We start from the raw sequence: 20,420 nt of genomic DNA, 5'->3' as shown, positions 1-20,420 counted from the left end.
TTAATGAGCAAACAAGTTGGATGCACACCCACTCAGTTTCTTTTTGAGCGTTCATACACTTATAGCTCTAGTGCATCCGTTGCATGGCAATCCCTACTCACTCACATTTATATCTATTGATGGGCATCTCCATTGCCCGTTAATATGCCTAGTTGATGTGAGACTTTCTCCTTTTTGTCTTCTCCTCACAACCTCCACCATGCTCTATTCCACTTATAGTGCTATATCCATGGCTCACGCTCATGTATTGCGTGAAAGTTGAAAAGGCTTGAGAACATTAAAAGTATGAAACAATTGCTTGGCTTGCATCGGGGTTGTGCATGATCAAATTTTGTGTGTGATGAAGATAGAGCATAGCCAGACTATATGATTTTGGTAGGGATAACTTTCTTTGGCCATGATATTTTGAGAAGACATGATTGCTTTATTAGTATGCTTGAAATATTATTATTTTTATGTCAATATTAAACTTTTGTTTTGAATCTTATGGATCTGAATATTCATGCCACAATAAAGAAAATTAATTGGATAAATATGTTAAGTAGCATTCCACATCAAAAATTCTGTTTTTATCATTTACCTACTCGAGGACGGGCAGAAATTAAGCTTGGGGATGCTTGATACGTCTCTAACGTATCTATAATTTTTGATTGTTCCATGCTATTATATTATCTGTTTTGGATGTTTTATATGCATTAATATGCTATTTTATATTATTTTTGGGACTAACTTATTAACCCAGAGCCTAGTGCTAGTTTATGTTTTTTCCTTGTTTTCGAGTTTTACAGAAAAGGAATATCAAACGGAGTCCAAACGAGCTGAAAATTTACGGTGATTTTTTATGGACCAGAAGAAGCCCACAGAGCATCGGAGTTGGGCCAGAGGAGTCCCAAGGCAACCACAAGGGTAGGGGGCGCCCCCCTGGCTTGTGGGTCCCCCGAGAACCTCCCTGACATGAGACCGACGCCAAAAATTCCTATAAATCACGAAACCTCCAGTAAGAAACCTAGATCGGGAGTTCCCCCACCGCAAGCCTCTATAGCCACGAAAAACCCATCGGGAGCCCGTTCCGGCACCCTGCCGGAGGGGGAAACCATCACCGGAGACCATCTTGATCATCTCGGCGGTCTCCATGATGAGGAGGGAGTAGTTCACCCTCGGGGCTGAGGGTATGTACCAGTAGCTATGTGTTTGATCTCTCTCTCTCTCGTGTTCTTGATTTGACACGATCTTGATGTACCGCGAGCTTTGTTACTATAGTTGGATCATATGGTGTTTCTCCCCTTCTACCTTCTTGTGATGAATTGAGTTTTACCTTTGGTTTCACTATTATCGGATTGAATACTATTATGAATTTGAGAACACTTGATGTATGTCTTGCGTGGGATACCCGTGGTGACAACGGGGTGTTCTATTGATTCACTTGATGTATGTTTTGGCACTCAACTCACGGATTCCCGAGGTGACATTGGGGTAATCTATGCATAGGGTTTGATGCACGTTTTCGTCCTTGTTTCTCCAGCAGGAATCTTGGGGCACTGTTTGAGGTTCTTTGTGTTGGATTGAATATTATGAATCTGAAGTTGTTTGATGCATATTGTATAATTGACCCGCGGATACTTGTGGTGACATTGGAGTATCTAGGTGACATTAGGGTTGATTGATGTGTATCATATGGTGTTATTTTACTATGAACTCTAGGGCTGTTTGTGACACTTATAGGAATAGCTCAATGGATTGATCGAAAAGAATAACTTTGAGGTGGTTTCGTACCCTACAAACAATTTCATCTTATTTTCTCCGTGAAAGGAACTTTGGAGTGACTCTTTGTTGCATGTTGTGGGATTGTTATATGATTCAATTATGTTATCATTGTTGAGAGAACTTGCACTAGTGAAAGTATGGACCCTAGGCCTTATTTTCAAGCATTGCAATACCATTTTTGCTCACTTTTGTTACTTGCTATCTTGCTATTTTTATATTTTCAGATTACGAAAACCTATATCTACTATCCATATTACACTTGTATCACCATCTCTTCGCTGAACTAGTGCACTTATACAATTTACCATTGTATTGGGTGTGTTGGGGACACAAGAGACTCTTTGTTATTTGGGTGCATGGTTGTTTGAGAGAGACCATCTTCATCCTACGCCTCCCACGGATTGATAAACCTTAGGCCATCCACTTGAGGAAAATTTGCTACTATCTTACAAAACTCTGTGCTTGGAGGCCCAACACGAGTCTACAAGAAGAAAGGTTGCGTAGTAGACATCAGGCGGTACTACCGCCCTACTTATGCTAAATAAACTCAGACAACGGAATCCTGAAAACAAGCGGTAGTACAAGCAGCACTAGCATGCAGTAGTACCGCTGAAGCGGTACTACTGCTAGCTAGAGTTGTACTACTGCCTCGGTGCTATCAATTTGCCCAAGCACAGAACAGATGGATCTCCAAAGTTGCATGAAGGGTACGTGGGTGCATGTGGGGTTGTGTACATGTTGATTTCACCCATGCCTTTTCAAAGTGGACCCCTCTTAACAGTACGTATGTCCACCGAAAAGAAACGTCAAAAAAATCGTCCTCACTCTTTTTTTCACCGAGGGCAATATAACCGTCTTGTGCCATATATAAGAATATCTGAAATGCTCAATGCACACAGTTAGTCCGCAAATAGCATTATCATCAATCACCAAAATTATTTGAGAGGAATATGTCCTAACAACATCGCCCATGCATGTATCAAAGTGCAAGCAAAACGGCTGGATTTCCAGTCGTGCAGCTGTCGTGTAAACTTGCATCGTCCTTGTCGAAAAAAATGTTGGCACATCGAGATGAGAAGTTTAAGGCATGTTTTGATGTCGATCAAAACTCGTCATACTAATTTTCCATGTTATGACCAATATTTTGGTGCTTGTTTGATTTGTTGTCCATGTCTATTTGATCGCTCTAGTTCACGAGTTAGCAAAAGATTGATCAGAATTTTGGCTACTCCAATATTTGATGATAGGATAATCTTAGGCTAAAATTAGATATATACTTTTACAAAAACGAGAGATGCTCAAATTGGTTGGGTTCACTGTTTTAACTTTTTTCTCTAACGTAAGCATGATCTGACCCTCATTCTAAAAAAATAACGATTCGACATTTTTCCTACCGTCATCGTCCTTGACGGTAGGGATACACAACCTACTATCAAGGTCAATGATGGTGGGACTTACGGCACCGTCACGGTCCTTCGATGTGAAAAATACCCTACCGCCAAGGGCCTCGGCGGTAGGGTATTATACCTTACCGCCACGCTCTCTAGAGGTAGCTAATTTGAACCAGCGGGATTGTCAGCGGTAGCCTAAGTGACTAGTGAGCTGAATGGTAAGGTATAATGATGCATGCAGCCATCTTATTAAAAATTCTCGAAGTAGCACATAGTCATAAAAGTATTACAGCTCGCAAGCGGAGTGAAACAAAGAAATGGAAAGTACATGCTCAAAATCGCAACCGGTAAGGCAATGTAAAGGATAAGCTCCCTAGACTTCTATCCTGTTATGCGACCGCCATCCGAACCGGTTGAATATAGCCCGTGCTACCATCTCCCACTAGTTGCACCCAGTAACCAAAGGCTACCTGGAGTCCATAGGAGTGAGTAAGGACCACATACGGATCCATGCGGTAGCTCTGAAGATGACTTGCAAGAAAGATAAAGTGTTTTGTCTGTTAAAAATCATATCATTTCTACAATTCCATATAGCCCAAAGAAGCGCACATATTCCAATCCGAATACAAGCCACAATAATATGCTCAACCCCAGCTAACCACGTTCCAAACAACGATTCAATTCAACTGGAGGATTAATGTTAAAGGCTACATGGATCGTTCTCCAAAGCAATTTGGCGAGTGGGCAATCAAGGAATAGATGTTGTATTATTTCATCATGATCACAAAAACAACAACGTGAACTACCTACCCATCGCCTCTTTATTAAGTTGTCCTTGGTGAGGATTACTTGCTTGTGAACGAACCACATAAATATTTTAATACGCATGGGCACCTTAACCTTCCAAATATGTAACAATCTCAAGATTGGGCCAGAATTAATCAGATCCATGTAGAAAGATTTCACCGTAAATACCCCATTTCCAGCTAACTTCCAGTTCGTCGAATCCGGCAGGTCGGATAATTGAACGTCTATCAATCTCCGAACGAAGTGCATCCAGGCATCCCATCGCTCACCAACTAACGCACGTCTGAACTGAATATTCAAGTGAATCGTTTGGAATACTGTGCCTACGTAATCCTCCTTACGTTGCACAATGTTATAAAGGACGGGATATTGTACAGCTAGGGGCATCTCTCCTAACCATGTATCCTCCCAAAATCTTGTTGACATTCCATTGCCAACCAAGAATTTGACCCTACGAAAGAACAAGTCCTTCGTTCTCATGAGTCCCTTCTAGAATGGTGAGTCAGTTGGTCTCACGGTAACCTGGGCGAGCGTTTTCGACTGTAATTGCGCAGAATCTGTGCCCACATACCCTCCGGCTCTGTCTCTAACCTGTAGAGCCATTTACTCATAAGGCATTTATTCTTGATTTCCAAGTTCTCAATACCAAGGCCCCCCGGTCCTTGGGACGACAAAGGATATCCCATCGCGCTAGACGGTATTTCCTCTTGGCCTCATCTGACTGCCAAAAGAATCTAGATCTAAAGAAATCAAGTCTCTTCCGCACCCCTTTCGGAATCTCGAAGAACGATGGCAGGAACATCGGCATACTAGTAAGTACCGAGTTAATCAGCACTAACCGACCTCCATACGACATAAGCTTGCTCTTCCAGCAACTAAGCTTTTTTTCAATTCGATCTTCGATGCACTTCCATTCTTTACTAGATAACTTACGGTGATGAATCGGTATGCCCAAATAACTGAATGGCAAAGAACCTAATTCACACCCGAACAGTTGTCTATAAGTGTCTTGCTCTTCTTTGGCTCTTCCAAAGCAAAACAACTCGCTCTTGTGAAAGTTTATCTTTAGGCCAGACAATTGCTCGAAGAGACATAATATGAGTTTCATATTTCGCGCTTTTGCAATGTCATGTTCCATGAATAAAATAGTGTTGTCAGTGTACTGTAAAATGGAGACGCCCCCATCGACCAGATGAGGGACTAAACCCTCCAATTGACCGTTTTGCTTGGCTCTGCCTATAAGAATGGTCAACATATCGGCCACTATATTAAATAGGAGAGGAGACATGGAATCCCCTTGTCTCAGTCCCTTGTGTGTCTGGAAGTAATGACCGATATCATCGTTAACTTTGATGCCGACACTACCCTCTGGACTTGACAACCCACTTGGTTCTGCCAGGCCTCACTAAATCCTTTCATGTGCATTGCCTGCTGAAGGAAAGACCACTTAACTTTATCATATGACTTCTCAAAATCCACTTTGAAGATAACCCCATCTAGCTTCTTCAAATGAATTTCATGCGGTGTTTCATGTAGAACGACCACCCCTTCAAGTATGTGTCGTCTTGGCATGAACGCTGTCTGACTTGGTTGTACCACTGAGTGAGCAATCTGTGTCAATCTATTGGTACCCACTTTCGTGAATATTTTGAAACTCACGTTAAGAAGACATATTGGCCTGAATTGTTTGATCTGAACTGCCTCTTCTTTCTTTGGCAACAGCGTAATCATACCAAAGTTAATATGAAACAACTCTAAATGGTCATTAAAAAATCATGAAACATAGGCATAAGATCATATTTAATAATATGCCAACATTTCCTATAGAATTTAGCTGGAAACCCATCTGGTCTCGGTGCTTTATTCGGTTTCTTTGTGAGATTGCATTGAGAACCTCTTTTTTAGTAAACAGTGCAAATAGAATATCATTCTCCTCTGCCCGGAGCTGAGGAATATCTCCAATAACATATTCATTTAGGGACACCGTGCTTGCTTCCCGATGCCCAAAAAGTTGTTCATAATAATTAGAGATATAAGCTTTCAGGTTCTCATGTCCCACAATTGTCCCCTCGTCCTGTTCAAGCTGTATTATTCTCTTCTTCATATGTTTACAATTTGCGATCATATGGAAGAATTGTGTATTGTCATCCCTTGGACAACCTTAAGTACTTTAGCCCACAATGCCCACTTGAGCTCCTCTTATCTAAGGAGAGCTCGTAAGCCTTACTCAACTTCGGACTTTGAGCTCTGCTCCAATCGTAAGAAGGTTAACTTCAGCTTTTAAATCTAACACCTCTATTAATTGGGTGAGTCGCTCTTTTTCTTGCCTGTAAATCCCACTCTCGTTTCTGGCCCAACCTTGCAAAAACTATCTCAGATGTCTAATCTTATTTTGCCATCTCTCAATACTTGTTCGTCCACTCACAGGCTTTGCCCATTCGCGTGCAATGATCTCCAAGAAGTTTTCTTTCTCGAACCAACCTAGTTCAAAAGAGAAAGCATTCTTGTTTGCAATATGGGTAGCCTCTCCCGAGTCTACTAGTAATGGTGTGTGTTCTGAGATCACCCTCTGCATCGCATGAACCGACACTAATGGGTATTTTTGTTCCCATTCCACACTAGCGAGCACCCTATCCAACTTCTCATAAGTTGGAGTGGGCAACGAATTGGCCCATGTAAATTGTCTACCGGTGAGCTCAATTTCTCTCAAATTAAGACTCTCAATAATCATGTTAAACATCATAGACCAACGTCCATCAAAATTGTCATTGTTCTTTTCATCTCTCCTCTGTGTTATATTAAAATCACCTCCGACTAGGATTGGAAGAGTCTCGTCTCCACAGATCTGCACCAAGTCGGCTAAAAAATCCGGTTTAAGTTCGGGTTGTGCTGCCCCATATACAGCAACGAGAGCCCATCTGAAGCCGTCTACTTTCGATCTCACCCGAAACTTGACTTCAAAATCGCCCCGAACCACTTTAAGCACCTCAAGCGTTTCACACCAAACCCCTAGTAATATCCCACCAGATCTTCCTCTAGGAGGTAAGACGTGCCAGTCAAAATATATTCCTCCGGATAAAGTTCCAAGGAACTGTGAGGTGAAATATCCCTTCGTGTTTTGAGTAGCGCAATAAAATCTAATTTTTGCTCTGTCGTTGTCTCTGCCAAGAACCTTCATTTAGCCAAGTCAGCTAGACATCTGCTATTCCAAAAGATTCCTTTCATAGGTCATCGTGGAGTTTTTTCTTAAACTTAACCCTAACACTTCTACGGACCACCGAAGTAGGATAAATTTTCGGTTTCCAGGGTCTCTTGGGCTTCTCCTCATCACCCTTCGGAAACCTGGGATCGACAGAACACGAGACAGTGCCCTCCATCATTAGAGGCTGTACAGTGTCCGCATTCTCTGACCCCTCCTCATCTTCGGCTTCCAGATTTGGCAAGAGATTATTACATATGTTTTCAAGAGCAACCATGCCTAAATTTTTCATGTCATCGTCATTCATAGGTTTGACTGATGCGAGATTCCGAATTATTTCAGAAGCCCTCTCCTCTTCTAAATCTAACAGATCATTTACAGATTTCGCAACTTCCTTCTCATTCGAACCCAAAGATATGCCTAAGTCGTTTGCCTTATCAATAATTTCATGCTCGGTGAAATGTAGAATTGAACAACGCTTATCGAAAGACATACCTGTAGTTGCCTCGACATCCCGAAGCTTGGCCGCCCTCTTGACGCGCGCTAGCTGCAGGTCATCTGCATCGGGCTGACCCTGGATCCGCTTGCTGACACGCCTGCCAGACGTCACCGGATCCGTGATCCCACCGAAAGCGATAAGCTCCTCCGTAGTCCTCTCCCGAGGCGTGTGTTCCCCGCTCCCACGCCCTTCCCTCGTTGCTGGTGAAGAAGGGTAAGGCGCGGTCAAGCGGGAATCGCCCACTGTGGCAATGGGAGAAGTAGGCCATGGAGCCACCTGCTCGACAGTCCCACTCCCCCCCCCCAAACCGTCAACGCTGCGAGGGGACGACACCGGAGAAGGGGAGGTACATGCCTCCTGCCCGTGCTCCTGTCCGTGCCGCCCTGAGCTACCCCGCGGGGAGAGGCCTCCACGGGCCCCTTGCCCGCGCCCCTCCCCAAGAGGCCATGGACCGCCGCGGGGGGGCTGGTGATGCAGGCCTCCTGCCCACATCCCCCCCTCTCAACCTGCAGTCTGATGCCCGACAAATCCACCGACCCGGAATATTTAGTAATAATCACGACCCAGCCTAGCAAATCAGCTGCTTCTTGGCCCATCTCAGCGCCTCCTTGCGTATTCGAGACTGACCTCTATTTACTTTCTAGATTCACTGCTGCAATGTATGGTTTAAGTACTCCATCTCTTTTTGAATTTTTAAATCGGCGAAATAAAAAGGAAAAACAATAAGACCCTAGCTGATCAAGACACTGACATGCATTAGCACATGTAAAAATTGAGTTGTAACATGAGCACCACGCGTAGTAGCACTTGTGTCGTTGAGCAGTGGGTCAAAGTTATGTATGTATGCTAAAGTAAAGATGGGCTTCACATCACAAAATATGTACTACTTTCTAAGTTATGCACGTCAAAGTAAAAATGTGTTTTTTAACAATAATACATATCCAACACTAATTGAACAACTATTTCATGTTATTGCGCAAAACCAAAATAAATAGAAAATAAAATATGCCTAAAGTTGGAATCTAACCCCGTACCTTGTAGTGCAAACCTAACCTCTAAACCTTGAGTTTGCTATTGCTTTCATATGCAACACACTTCATTTATTGCTTAAAATTCTACCGACCCATTCACTTCGGCTACCGCTGGCAATCTTGCCGCTTCAAATTAGCTATACCGCCATGCCCCATGGTGGTAGGTCATTTTCCACGTTGAATGACCGTGATGGCGCCGGTAAGTTCCACAACCATTGACCTCCGCGGTAGGTTGTGTATCTCTATCACCAAGGACGATGGCGGTAAGGAAAATGTCAAATCATGAAATTTTTAATAAGGGTTAAATCGTGTTTTTTTACAACTACGAGGGTTAGATCGTGCTTAAGTCAGAAAAAGGTTGAAACAGTGATTTCGGTCGTTCAAATTAGAGTGACGGTCTCCACTCAAAGAAAAAAAGAGTGACGGACACGAACCGACGCTGTGTTTTCTCTTAGCCAGCGAGGCGAAACGGTACGGGGGGCTGCTACGAATCATCCGACTTATTTCCTAGCGAAATAAGTCGGGTCCCCAGCTGTTCGATCGAAACTCTAACAAACGTTGGATTGGTCAACTTGGGTCACGTCGCTCTCAAGCAAAACACCACCACGCGTAGCCTCGTCTTCCTCGAGTCACAGCCAATGCCAAAAGTCGCCCGACACACGGGATCCCTGAGATAGGGCGGTGAACTCTGGCGAGCAGCCCTGAACTAGCTCGCATTCACAGCCGCCATGACATGCTCGCTCGCAGCAACAGCCTCGGCCCCAGCGTCGTTCCTCGCCTTGCAGCAAAGCCGCTCGGCGCGTGGTAACGGTGCTCACGGACTACCGGTCTAGAGCGGCCACCTGCTGAAACGCATCACGGCCGCCGATCTTGGCAACATCGTCGACTCCAGGCATGGCAGCAGCTCTTCATTGCAACAGTGGGCTCCCTCCAAAAGTCGTTGGGTACGCTGCATCGAGCCGCCAGCAAGCGTGCGATGCAGCACCGGGACACATCGCGTAAGTGCTTGCATCGTAACACGGGGAGCCGCCGCGAGCGCTTCATTGCAGCTCTGCAGCCGGCGACTTGCAGGCAGCTCCATTGCAGCTCCGCCGTCGGCGTCGATCACTCCATTGCAACTCCGCCTCCGGCGAGGAGCGCTCCATTGCAGCTCTGCAGGCGGCGACTTGCAGGCAGCTCCATTACAGCTCCGCCGTCGGTGTCAATCACTCCATTGCAGCTCCGCCTCCGGCGAGGAGCGCTCCATTGCAGCTCTGCAGGCGGCGACTTGCAGGCAGCTCCATTACAGCTCCGCCGTCGGTGTCAATCACTCCATTGCAGCTCCGCCTCCGGCGAGGAGCGCTCCATTGCAGCTCTGCAGGCGGCGACTTGCAGGCAGCTCCATTGCAGCTCTGCCTCCGGCGAGAAGCACTCCATTGTAGCTCTGCAGCCAGCGACTTGCAGCTCCATTGCAGCTCCGCTGTCGGTGCCGAGCGCTTGATTGCAGCTCCGCCTCCGGCGACGAACGCTCCATTGCAGCTCCGCCGCCGTCGCGCGAGTACTGCATCGGAGCACGAGACTGCATCGCAGCGCAGACGAGGTTGCAGCGCAGCGCGACGGCCATGGACGCATTGCTGCCCCGCATCCCGGCGACCGTGGATGCGTTGCAGCGTTGCAGCACCGGCGTTCGTCAACGAGCGCCGTTTCGTATCGCCGGCAGTACCTCCTGCCTCCTGGTTCCCCGTTGCTGTGGTGGTGCCCGCCATGGCTCCCCTCCATGGACGCTATGCCGCCCACAAGGCCACAACAATGCAGCGGAGGAGCTCCGGCTGGTACTGCCAGCGGTCGCGCGTCAAACACTTCCGATTTCCAAGGTACTACAGTGGTGCTTGCCGTGGCTAATCTCCTGTGGCTGTGAGATGCAAGGGGAAGAAAGAAGAAAGAAGTGAGTGGAGGAGGAGCTTCGTTAGAGATAAGATAAGCTTGGGGCAAGCGGTGGGCAGTCTGAAGCGGGCACGTGGCGCGTGGAGAAGGAGGCTTACGAGAAAGAAAGATCAACCGGATGATTTTTAACGTTTTCCAAACGGTAACTACTCCAGAACCCAAAAGGCGCACGGGTCGGTGGGACCCGGCATCTGTCCCGATTCCCCGCGTGCGAATCACGCACACGCGGCCCACGAGGCGACAGACGGACGGACGGCCCGCCAATCGGACGCGCGGAGCCACGCGGCCCACACGCGCAGGCTTGGAAGAAGGGGAAGGGATCGCGGACGCGAGGGCCCGTTATCAAATCCGGCTCTGGGCAGCCGCCCTATAAGATCCGCCGAGTTCGCCTGCTCCCGGCGGCACACCCCGGGAAAACCTCAGCCGCGATCGCCGGACCTTCCTCGTTCGTTCCCGGCGACGCTGCTGCAGATCAGTCCTACGCCGCGCGAGGGGCCGAGGAGATGTCGACGCCGGGCGGGGAGGAGGACAAGAAGCCGGCGAGCGCGGGCGGCGAAGGCGGCGGCGCCCACATCAACCTCAAGGTCAAGGGCCAGGTCTGTTCCCCCGTTCCTTCCTTCTCTGCCTGCGTCCCCTGTGTTCTTATTTAGATTGCCCTAGTCGCGACGGCCGTGTGTCCCTGGGTGTCCAAGGTGTGGCCTGTGATATAGAAGGCGGAATCGCGTCGATTTGAGTGGGATCGGCGTGTTGTGTGGTCTTGGTTTTCCTAGAAATTCGTTCGCGGTATGATATGCGCTATCGCGCGGCCGTGGTGTCGCGGATGTACTCTTTACATGTAGTGAATTGACAAGCCTGCGTGATGTTAAGATTGAACTCTGCACCACTAGCACTAGTTATTTGATGCTGAATTTCTGTTGGAAGTAAACAATGGGGGCAACAGTAGCAAGATGAAACACTAGAACCCAACACCTGGATCGCTTCAGAATATTTGCAGTAAGATGTGTCTTCTGTACCGGCATTTTGTCAGTCAATTTTCAGTTAACGTTGTCCCATTTGTTCTTTTGTCAGGTAGTTACCGTTTTGTGCAACCATTGTATGCTGGTGTCAGTGTGCTCCTTGTGCATGCTAATTTGTTCATGAAACTTTGTTATGCAAGGACAGTGATGTTTTTATGTTTCTTTTCTTGTTTCATATGGACAATTGTAGTGCTAGTGAACTTATTTTATCAAATGTAGGTGATTGGGTCCAGTTTCTGGTGGCAAAAACTCTAAACAAAGAATTTAGTATGTTATTGGTCACTCTTGGTAATCTACAGTTGTGAAGTGGCTGCCAGAAGGACCACTTATCCGCACCAAATAGTTAGGCAAACGTTTCAACTGAAGCGTCTTTATTCTGTATGTCAATAGACCGATGCTGGCACTGGTAGTGACCAGTTGGTAAAGCTTTTCAGACCAAATTTTTTGAGGTTGTTTGACAATATGCTTGCTAATTTAAGGACAGTGTGAGGCTTTTTTTTTCTTGTTTAATTAGGACAACTGTAGTGTTGCTGAACATCTTTTAAAAAATGAAGGTGATTGAATCCAAACTGTCAACAGTTAGAATTTAATATGGTATTGGTCACTGTTGGTAATGTGCAGTTGTGAGGTGGCTACCAGAAGGGAACACTTTCAGACCAAATAGTTAGGCAAAAGTTTTGTTTTAAGCATCTCTATTTCGTTACCAGTTTGTAGACATATTTTAGTAACTTGCAGTTGGGAAAGCCATCAAAACCATATAATGGGGTGGTTTGATTTGAAGAATGTCTTAACAATATTGCCTGTAGTGTATTTGTTTATTTTGGGGTAGTTGTGTTTAGTGACCAAAGCAGCAGATTCTTGTTTCATACTTGGTTTCATGTTAAACCTTTTTTTTACAATTGTTTTACTACCCTCTATGAACATGTTCTCATAACATCTTTCAAAGTTCAGAGAAGGTAGTGCTCTAATTGCTTGATATTGGTTAGAAGCACCTCATGGTAAAAACAGACTACATTCAGTGACCAAACTGAAAGGATGCACTGATTTATGCTAGTATGACTTAAGGTTGCGGGATTTATCCTGTAGATGGTTGTTGATTTCAGTAGTTGCAGTAGGATGATGTTGTGTTTTACTTCTCATTGTATATTTAATAAGTTGCTTACTCTGTTTCATTGGCGCCTAGTCTCACCTTTCTGACCCCTGGTGTGTAGGATGGCAATGAGGTGTTCTTTCGCATCAAGAGATCTACCCAGCTGAAGAAGCTGATGAATGCCTACTGCGACCGCCAGTCTGTGGATATGAAAGCTATCGCGTTCCTGTTTGACGGTCGCAGGCTCCGTGCCGAGCAGACCCCAGATGAGGTATGTGGGGTCACCTTCTCACAATTCCTCAACCAATAACCCCCTTCAGATTTCTGAATCTTCTTTCGCCGCTGCTGTTTCAGCTTGAGATGGAAGATGGCGACGAGATCGACGCCATGCTCCACCAGACTGGAGGCTGCCGTCTCCCTCCAAGCGCCTAGAAGAAGCCGTCGAAAGTCCTGCTCGTTGTCGGTCTACAAGACTCTGATCCATCATTAGAGAGCACATGAACGAATGAAAGTCTAAAAAGAACTTGTGAGGCTCTGGCCCCATGCCATAGCTGAAGGACATTAGGGGGGCTTTTGTTTAGTGCCGTTTGGGTACTTTGGCCTGTCATGACTCGTTTATCCATCCCTTAATATATCCACCTATCCAGTACTGTCTTTTTAGTACTCCCAATGATTTGTGATTGTTTTAGTTCCTCGAAGCTTTCTGTGTGTTTGGTTTCGCTTTGCTTTGCCGACAGTCCGTTCTGTCCCGTGTACGTTGGGCACACGGTGTTGGGGAGGATTAGTTTTGTGTTGCCGCTGCATGGGTATACGAGCGATTACTGTTGAGATTTCCTAACATGAGCCTGCTGCTTTGATTGGATTATCTTATTATTATTACTCTTAGTATAAGCCTGTTGTTGTTAGACGGGAACGGGCTATTGGAATATTTCGTCTTTGTCGACATGTCTTCTTGTAGCGTGCTGACTGAGTTCAGTCAGAACCGTGACTCCGTGAGCTATCAGTGGGAGTGTTGTTGGTTTGGCTGCTGTACGGCTTAGTATTATTTTCCTCAGGTGCATTACTTAGTTGCTAAAATGAATCACAATAATATGTTTTAGGCACTAGCAGCTCTGATAGGGTACGACAAGTTTGGCCGGTCGTTTCGAAACGGCATCATAATATAACATCCACATGCTTCGACAGTTTGATCTCAAGAAGGACATGTTTTGTTGCTACTGAGTATTTTGGAAATTCACCAGAAGGAAACATTTAGGGTCATTCATTTTCTATGTATTTTTTGGGGAGAAATCACTTTTTGTGTTTGCGATTTCGTCGGCATGACATACTCCTGGTTGTGTTCAATTTTGTTTGCAATTTTTCTAGAGATTCATTGTATCTATCTTTATCTCAGATTTTTCTTATTTAGCACCCGCGGTGGGCAGTAAAAAGCACATAACAATTGTTATCACATTCGCGGCTAGTACAAAACCACCACTTTATAAATTGGTGCACTTATTTCTCAAAACAAAAATTGGTGCACTTTTCACCGCAGCGAAAAAATTGACACTAGCAGAAAGAACTGATGGTAGCTTCCCATTGTGCTGAGTTAGAAAATAACACTGCCACATGGGCATGTTGGCTAGGTCTCCTTCCTCCTCCACATGGGCATATCTACTAGGTCTTGCGTGGCACCGTAGCCGTCACGTGCTGAGTTAGAAAATAACACTGCCACATGGGCATGTTGGCTAGGTCTCCTTCCTCCTCCACATGGGCATATCTACTAGGTCTTGCGTGGCACCGTAGCCGTCACGTGTTGCTCCCTCCTCCTCCGCCCCGTCCCTCCTTACCCGCCTTCTGAGGGAAGGCAGTGAATAGACGCCCAGGACAACTCGATGTCGACAAGATCAAGGTGTGGAGGCATGCGTGGAGCTGGGCAAGAGGTCTCGCCACCCTATGCGAGAGAGCTCTTTTGACAACTGCCCTTGGCTCCTTTCGAGCACAACGTCGTACGGTTCTTCCCAGTAGCTCACACACCGACCTCCTCCCCCTAGTCTACATGCTTGTGACGCTGAGAGGCCTAATAAACCCGGACGGAGGGAGTAGCATATAACTTATTATGATAATATGGTATCATAATATAATACTCAACCCTATGAGTATGAACAATTGCCCAGTTGACATGCATGATACTCCCACCATGGAGTAAAAAGCACAGGACCACCACATTTGCTACGCGGTTAGCAGAAAAACACCAATTTGGAAATTGGTGCACTTTGCACCACACCAAAAAATTGACACTGACAAAAAACACTAAAGATAAATTCTAATGACTTTGATGTCACAAATTGGCCCGGCCTGCCCATGGGCTGAGTTGGCGAACAAAAGAACTACCATGTACGACATTGACTTGTCTTCTTCCTCCTCGGACAACAGAGGCGGGAGGTGGGCGCCGAGCTCGGGCAGCAGAGGCGGCTGAGTCGAGCGGCACAGGCTCAGAAGGTCGGGAGGATGCGGGGAAAGCCGCGGGGCCGCGTCGGGCGCGGGATCGTCCAGGGGAAGCGGCGCTCATGTGTCTATCTCGCTCGAGAGGGAAGCTACCATCTCTCTCTTCTTTAATTACCTCACCTCCAATGAGCTAAGACTACTGCCAATGCACCGGTGCTTAGATGAGGTGCTAACCACATTAAATAGGTTAGCAACTATACTTCTCAATGCATATGTGCTTAGCTTCTTGTAGCTAAGCTCCCTTCCTTTAATGATTTAGCAACTAAAATTCTCCATGCAGTGTTGGGCTTCTTTCATTTAAATGTTTTACCTAGGTTCACGCGCTTGGCATTGTTCTTCCTGGAATCCTGGTATCACCACTCATCTCTCTACTCTTAATTAACTTGCCACATCAGGTTTTTCGTCTATATGGCAGGCTTAGCACATGTACAAGATGGAGCACTGGGAGGGGCCTAAGTGGATGTAGAAAGTGAGGAGACAATGTGTTGAATGTTATTGGTCTTGATTACCGTGTAATGAGAGAAGCATTTTTTCTACTTTAAAGTGCATTGGAAAGATAGAATTACACTTTTTGTGAATAAATTTTGGATGTCAAACATATACTTATTCATGGACGAAGAAAGTATGATACTATGCCCTATAAAGATAGTATCATACACTAGTATTATAGTGATCTAAAACGTCCTGGACAGAGGAAGCATGATGTTTCCCGTGCAAATAGCCTTACGTTAACTACGCCCTCCATCTCATGATATAAAAGCGTTTTTGACACACGAAGGGAGTAACACAATTAGATTGTTATAATCAGAATGCTGAAAACATGTACTATTAGTATTAGATGGTCGAGAGTTTCGACGGATTGCTCAAAACTAAGGCCTTCTTGGGTTTGGAGGAATTTTATAGGGATTTTATAGGATAGGATTTATGTAGGAAAAATTTCTTTACTGTCCTTTGGTTTGTAGGAATAGAATCCTATTTCTATGAAGGAATTCTTCTTATCCACCACATTTCATAGAAAAATAAACATTAGCCTAGACTCAATGAAAAAAATCTTATGATGTGAATCAAGGAACATCTCCTTTCCTATTCCTACGCATAGGATTTGAGAAACATGTCATCTCATTTTTATGACTTTTCTATTCCTATGATTTCCTACTATATGAACCAAAGTAGGCCTAACCAATTTATTTGGTCGAACAGAATCAGCATTATACACACCTGGACGACGGAGCCCAAGTGACATAATAATAGTCTCAACTCAAAGAAGCAGACGGATGCGGATCCCATCTCATCTCAGTACCCACCCAGTGTCCGTTGATGCGGAAACTTCACCCAGAGCACCCATCCAATGACGATCGAGGGGCAGCATCCGTATGACGTCGCCACGAACACGCGCAGGTCGCTCTCTCCCTCCCTCCTTCACCCCTCCAGATCCGTAAACCAGTGGGCAGTGCAGTGCAGTAGTAGATCGAGATCCAAATCCGACTTACCCCATCTGTTTGACCGCCACCAGTTTACACACAGGACAAGGACGGATCAAGGGCCGCGCTGTACTGTACACGCAGCAGCGTAAATCACACAGCTAACCATCTTTTATCCTAGACCCAACCGGCTAACCCCATCCCGTCGCATAGACAAACGTTATCTCCCCCGACGAATCAGACGGGGCTGACATTCTCCGAATTTTCTGTTGTTGGCCATGGCGCGGTTGCCCCCCATGTGCAGCGCAGGTGCGGCCCAGCCCATCTTTTTCTGTTTTTTCTCGGAAGAGAAGATGCCCGGGCCGCCGCTTTAACTCCGGCCACCGCTTCTCCTCGTGACACGGTGGCCTGGATAGGGTTACGAGGTTGTCCCCGACAGGTGGGCCTCACCACTGGGGTCCCGCGCGTCAGTGGCGGGCGAGGCGTCCGCGTGAGGGATGGCGAGGGGGAGATCTATCTCAATCAATGAGTGCCACGAGTCACATGAAGCCTCGAGTATCCCATTTATTCGACTCCGTCGATCTCGCGTCTTTCTTTCATGGTTGATTAATAATTAATGCATTTATTGCCGCTCATGTTGTTTTCGCTGATCCAATCACGCCGCTAGATCCTGCACGTCGTCGTATTAAAAAATGAAGCCCGATTTCCACAGGAGAAATACGACGAGCGTTTCGCGCTATAAAAAAAGAAGTAAAGGACGACGCTGAATGCACATATACTCGAACTGTCTAATTGTGATAAATTTTTAACTTTTGATCTACAAAGAACGCCAAAAGTAAAAACTACGTCCATGTAACGACAATTACAAACACTAGACGGACCGAAGGCACGCCGCCATTATCGCCCCTCCCTTATTGGAGTCGGGCAAATCATATTGTACTAGACAGTCACGAGTCCTTGTGTTAAGTCTTCACAGGACCAACGTCGTCGATGAAGAGAAGCATAGATCTGAAGGATCCAAATTTTCAAATTGTGATGGTTGGAGGAATATTGAAAGAGAATCCGAACCTTGACTTTATGAACTCCATTTCGGATGCAGGTACTATGTAGAAGTAAATATTCTTACTACCAAACTTTTCGTAACAAGGCCAAAGCATAGGTCATGTATGGCCGAAATTTCACGAATGTTTTTTACATTTCCAAGTTCCAAGTAACATTGATGGCCTCTTTGATTTAAAGTTTTTCATATTATTTTTGAAGGATTAGATTCCTTAGAAACTTGATTTCTAGGATCGAGTCATGTATTTCATAGGAAATTTATCGTCCACTCAAACAATTTGGAAAGAACTAGTTGTTTTTCTATTATGAAATTAAGCAAACTGAAATCATGTACACATCAAAAGACATGACAGTACAAATCCTATATTTTCTGTATTCCTCTGTTTCCGGGAACCCGTGAATCATTGAGTTTTTCTTTTCCATTGATTCAAAGGAACAAATCTCTTCCTGTGAGGTTCCCTCTCCTCTTAAGTCACTCGAGCTAGGAAAATGGAAACCATGGCGAATTTGAATTTAGTTGTTCCACCAAACCAGCCTCACAACTAGAAGCCTATAGAAGAATTCGGCGAGAGCCGTCCATCCGTTCCTTCTTACCTCCTATAGGATAAGGTGTGCAGTATTTATATTACAAGGCTCGTTTGACCCAATTCGGATCGGTTAACCACGCCGGTAAACATTTGGCTCGGGGCGGCCTTGAAGTCTCCTAACCCATATCTTGAATCACCTCCTCTTCTTATGTTCCCGCCTTGTCCATAGGGAGCAAAGGATCTGGGTCGCTGACCCCCCCCCCCCCCCCGCCCCCATCTTGAGAAACGGATTTTCCTCAAGCCGGTGCACGCAGAAATCGCTGCTTCAGCGAGTCATGATCTTCCCGAGTAGTAGCTTCTGGCTCACCTTGGCTCCACTCCACTTGGGGAATAGTGTGATTCCCTACTGACGAATCTGACGCTGCAACACATGCAACGGGAACTTAAGATAAGCAATTGAAGATGCCAAGGAAGATTACACCTGAACCATAGGAGCAACGACCTTCTTGAGTTGAGAAACGTGAAAGACCGGATGAATGCGACTATCACTTGGAAGAGCAAGTCGATAAGCAACACTGCCTACTTGAAATGATTTGATAAGGCCCATAGTACTTAAAATCAAGCTTATTATTTGCTCAATGAGAAACACTAGACTGAGCATAAGGTTGAAGCTTGAGGAAAACTTGATCACTGATGACCCACAAATACAGGAGATCAACAGTAGTCCTTTTGATAAGTAAGAGTGTCGAACCCAACGAGGAGCAGAAGGAATTGATAGGCCGTTTTCAGCAAGGTATTCTCTGCAAAATGCTACAAGATAGTTTGATAGTAAGATAATTGGTAACAAGACCACGTATTACGATCTTGAGGTAGATCAACGTTGTACTCGATACATCTCCATTAATATAAACAAGAGCAGGACGTAGGGTTTTACCTCCATGAAGAGGGCCCAAACCTGGGTAAAACATTGTCTCTCTGTTCTTGTTACCATTTGTCCGAGATCCAAAGCTCGGGACCCCCCTACCCCCGAGGTCTGTCGGTTTTGGCACCGACAGTAAGGGACACCAGCACAACATCGTGTGGCTGAGGGGAGTGTTATGTGCGGAGGAAGCTTCGTCGGAAAGGTAACGGGCGTCAGCACAACATCGTGGGAGCGTTAGGCGCCAAGGAAGCTTCGTTGGGAAAGTAACTGACGCCAGCACAACAACGTCTGGCCGAGGGGAGCGTTAAGCGCCAAGGAAGCTTCCTAAGGAAAGTAACTGACGCCAGCACAACAACGTCTGGCTGAGGGAAGCGTTAGGCGCCAAGGAAGCTTCGTCAGGAAGGTAACCGACGCCAACACAACACCATCTGGCTGAGGGGAGCGTTAGGCGTCCAGGAAGCTTCGTTGGGAAGGTAACGGACGCCAGCACAACATCGTGTGGCCGAGGGGAACGTTAGGCGCCAAGGAAGCTTCGTCGGGAAAGTAACCGACGCCAGCACAACAACGTCTGCCCGGGGGGAGCGTTAGGCGTTGAGGAAGCTTTGTCGGGAAGGTAACCGACGCCAGCACAACATCTTTTGGCCGAGTGGAGCGATATACACCGAGGAAGCTTCGGCCTGAAGGGGAAGAAAGTTCGCGAAAGAAGAGCGCTGGTGGGATACACATAGTCATTTGGTTCGTGCACGAGGCGATCGACGTGAGCGCCACATCGCCCAACGGAGGAGGAACCATTCTTAAATTGTGTTTTCCATCCTTAGTGCGAGGAGCTAAAACCATTTTTAGGCTGTGGCGAAAAAGTTTGAGCTTATGTTCTTTTTGTACGCTCCACACGAAAGTAAAGATTAAGACGAAACTTGAAATGTTCACATAACAAGGAGTCATTATGCCTTGCCTAGTTTTGATAGGGTGCATCGCCGGACTATGGTTTTGGCTAGGCTCTGAACCGGACAAGGTCATGGAACTTCTGGAAACGAAAAAAAAAGGTCATGGAACTTTTGGAACGAAGCTGTAACATTTAAACTCTGAGTAATGGAAGAATTTATTGAAAAAAGAAAGGAATTGCCGGTGGTGCACCCGGGCACGGTCGTCGGCCGAGGCACGGCGCACACATGCCACCGGTTCCGCCGTGGTACGACCACGGAGTACGTACAATGTGCGCCGCACGGTTTCTCTCTCCCCTTCCTTCCGCCACAAGCCTCCCTCCGGGCAGCCTAACCTGCAACT

At 46.1% G+C, this 20,420-nt stretch overlaps 1 protein-coding gene across 1 annotated transcript; it reads left to right on the top strand.

The window, feature by feature from the left end:
- The first annotated feature begins 9,033 nt into the window (after positions 1-9,033).
- Positions 9,034-13,418, top strand: LOC109736963 (small ubiquitin-related modifier 1). The gene is made up of 4 exons (XM_020296178.3): positions 9,034-9,964; positions 10,066-11,210; positions 12,842-12,991; positions 13,075-13,418. The coding sequence occupies exons 2-4, from the start codon at positions 11,118-11,120 to the stop codon at positions 13,150-13,152; spliced, it is 321 nt and encodes a 106-aa protein (XP_020151767.1). The 5' UTR covers positions 9,034-9,964; positions 10,066-11,117; the 3' UTR covers positions 13,153-13,418.
- The last annotated feature ends 7,002 nt before the right edge of the window (positions 13,419-20,420 follow it).

The sequence above is a fragment of the Aegilops tauschii genome, chromosome 3 (genome assembly GCF_002575655.3).
Source record: "Aegilops tauschii subsp. strangulata cultivar AL8/78 chromosome 3, Aet v6.0, whole genome shotgun sequence".
NCBI classification, from domain to species: domain Eukaryota; kingdom Viridiplantae; phylum Streptophyta; class Magnoliopsida; order Poales; family Poaceae; genus Aegilops; species Aegilops tauschii.
This window is presented reverse-complemented; position numbering and strand designations above follow the sequence as displayed.

Excerpts from the sequence above, each read along its gene's own strand:
- LOC109736963 (XM_020296178.3), top strand. The coding sequence starts at position 11,118 with ATGTCGACGCCGGGCGGGGAGGAGGACAAGAAGCCGGCGAGCGCGGGC. Across the intron at positions 11,211-12,841 it reads ACCTCAAGGTCAAGGGCCAG|GATGGCAATGAGGTGTTCTT; the intron begins GTCTGTTCCCCC and ends CCTGGTGTGTAG. Across the intron at positions 12,992-13,074 it reads CCGAGCAGACCCCAGATGAG|CTTGAGATGGAAGATGGCGA; the intron begins GTATGTGGGGTC and ends CTGCTGTTTCAG.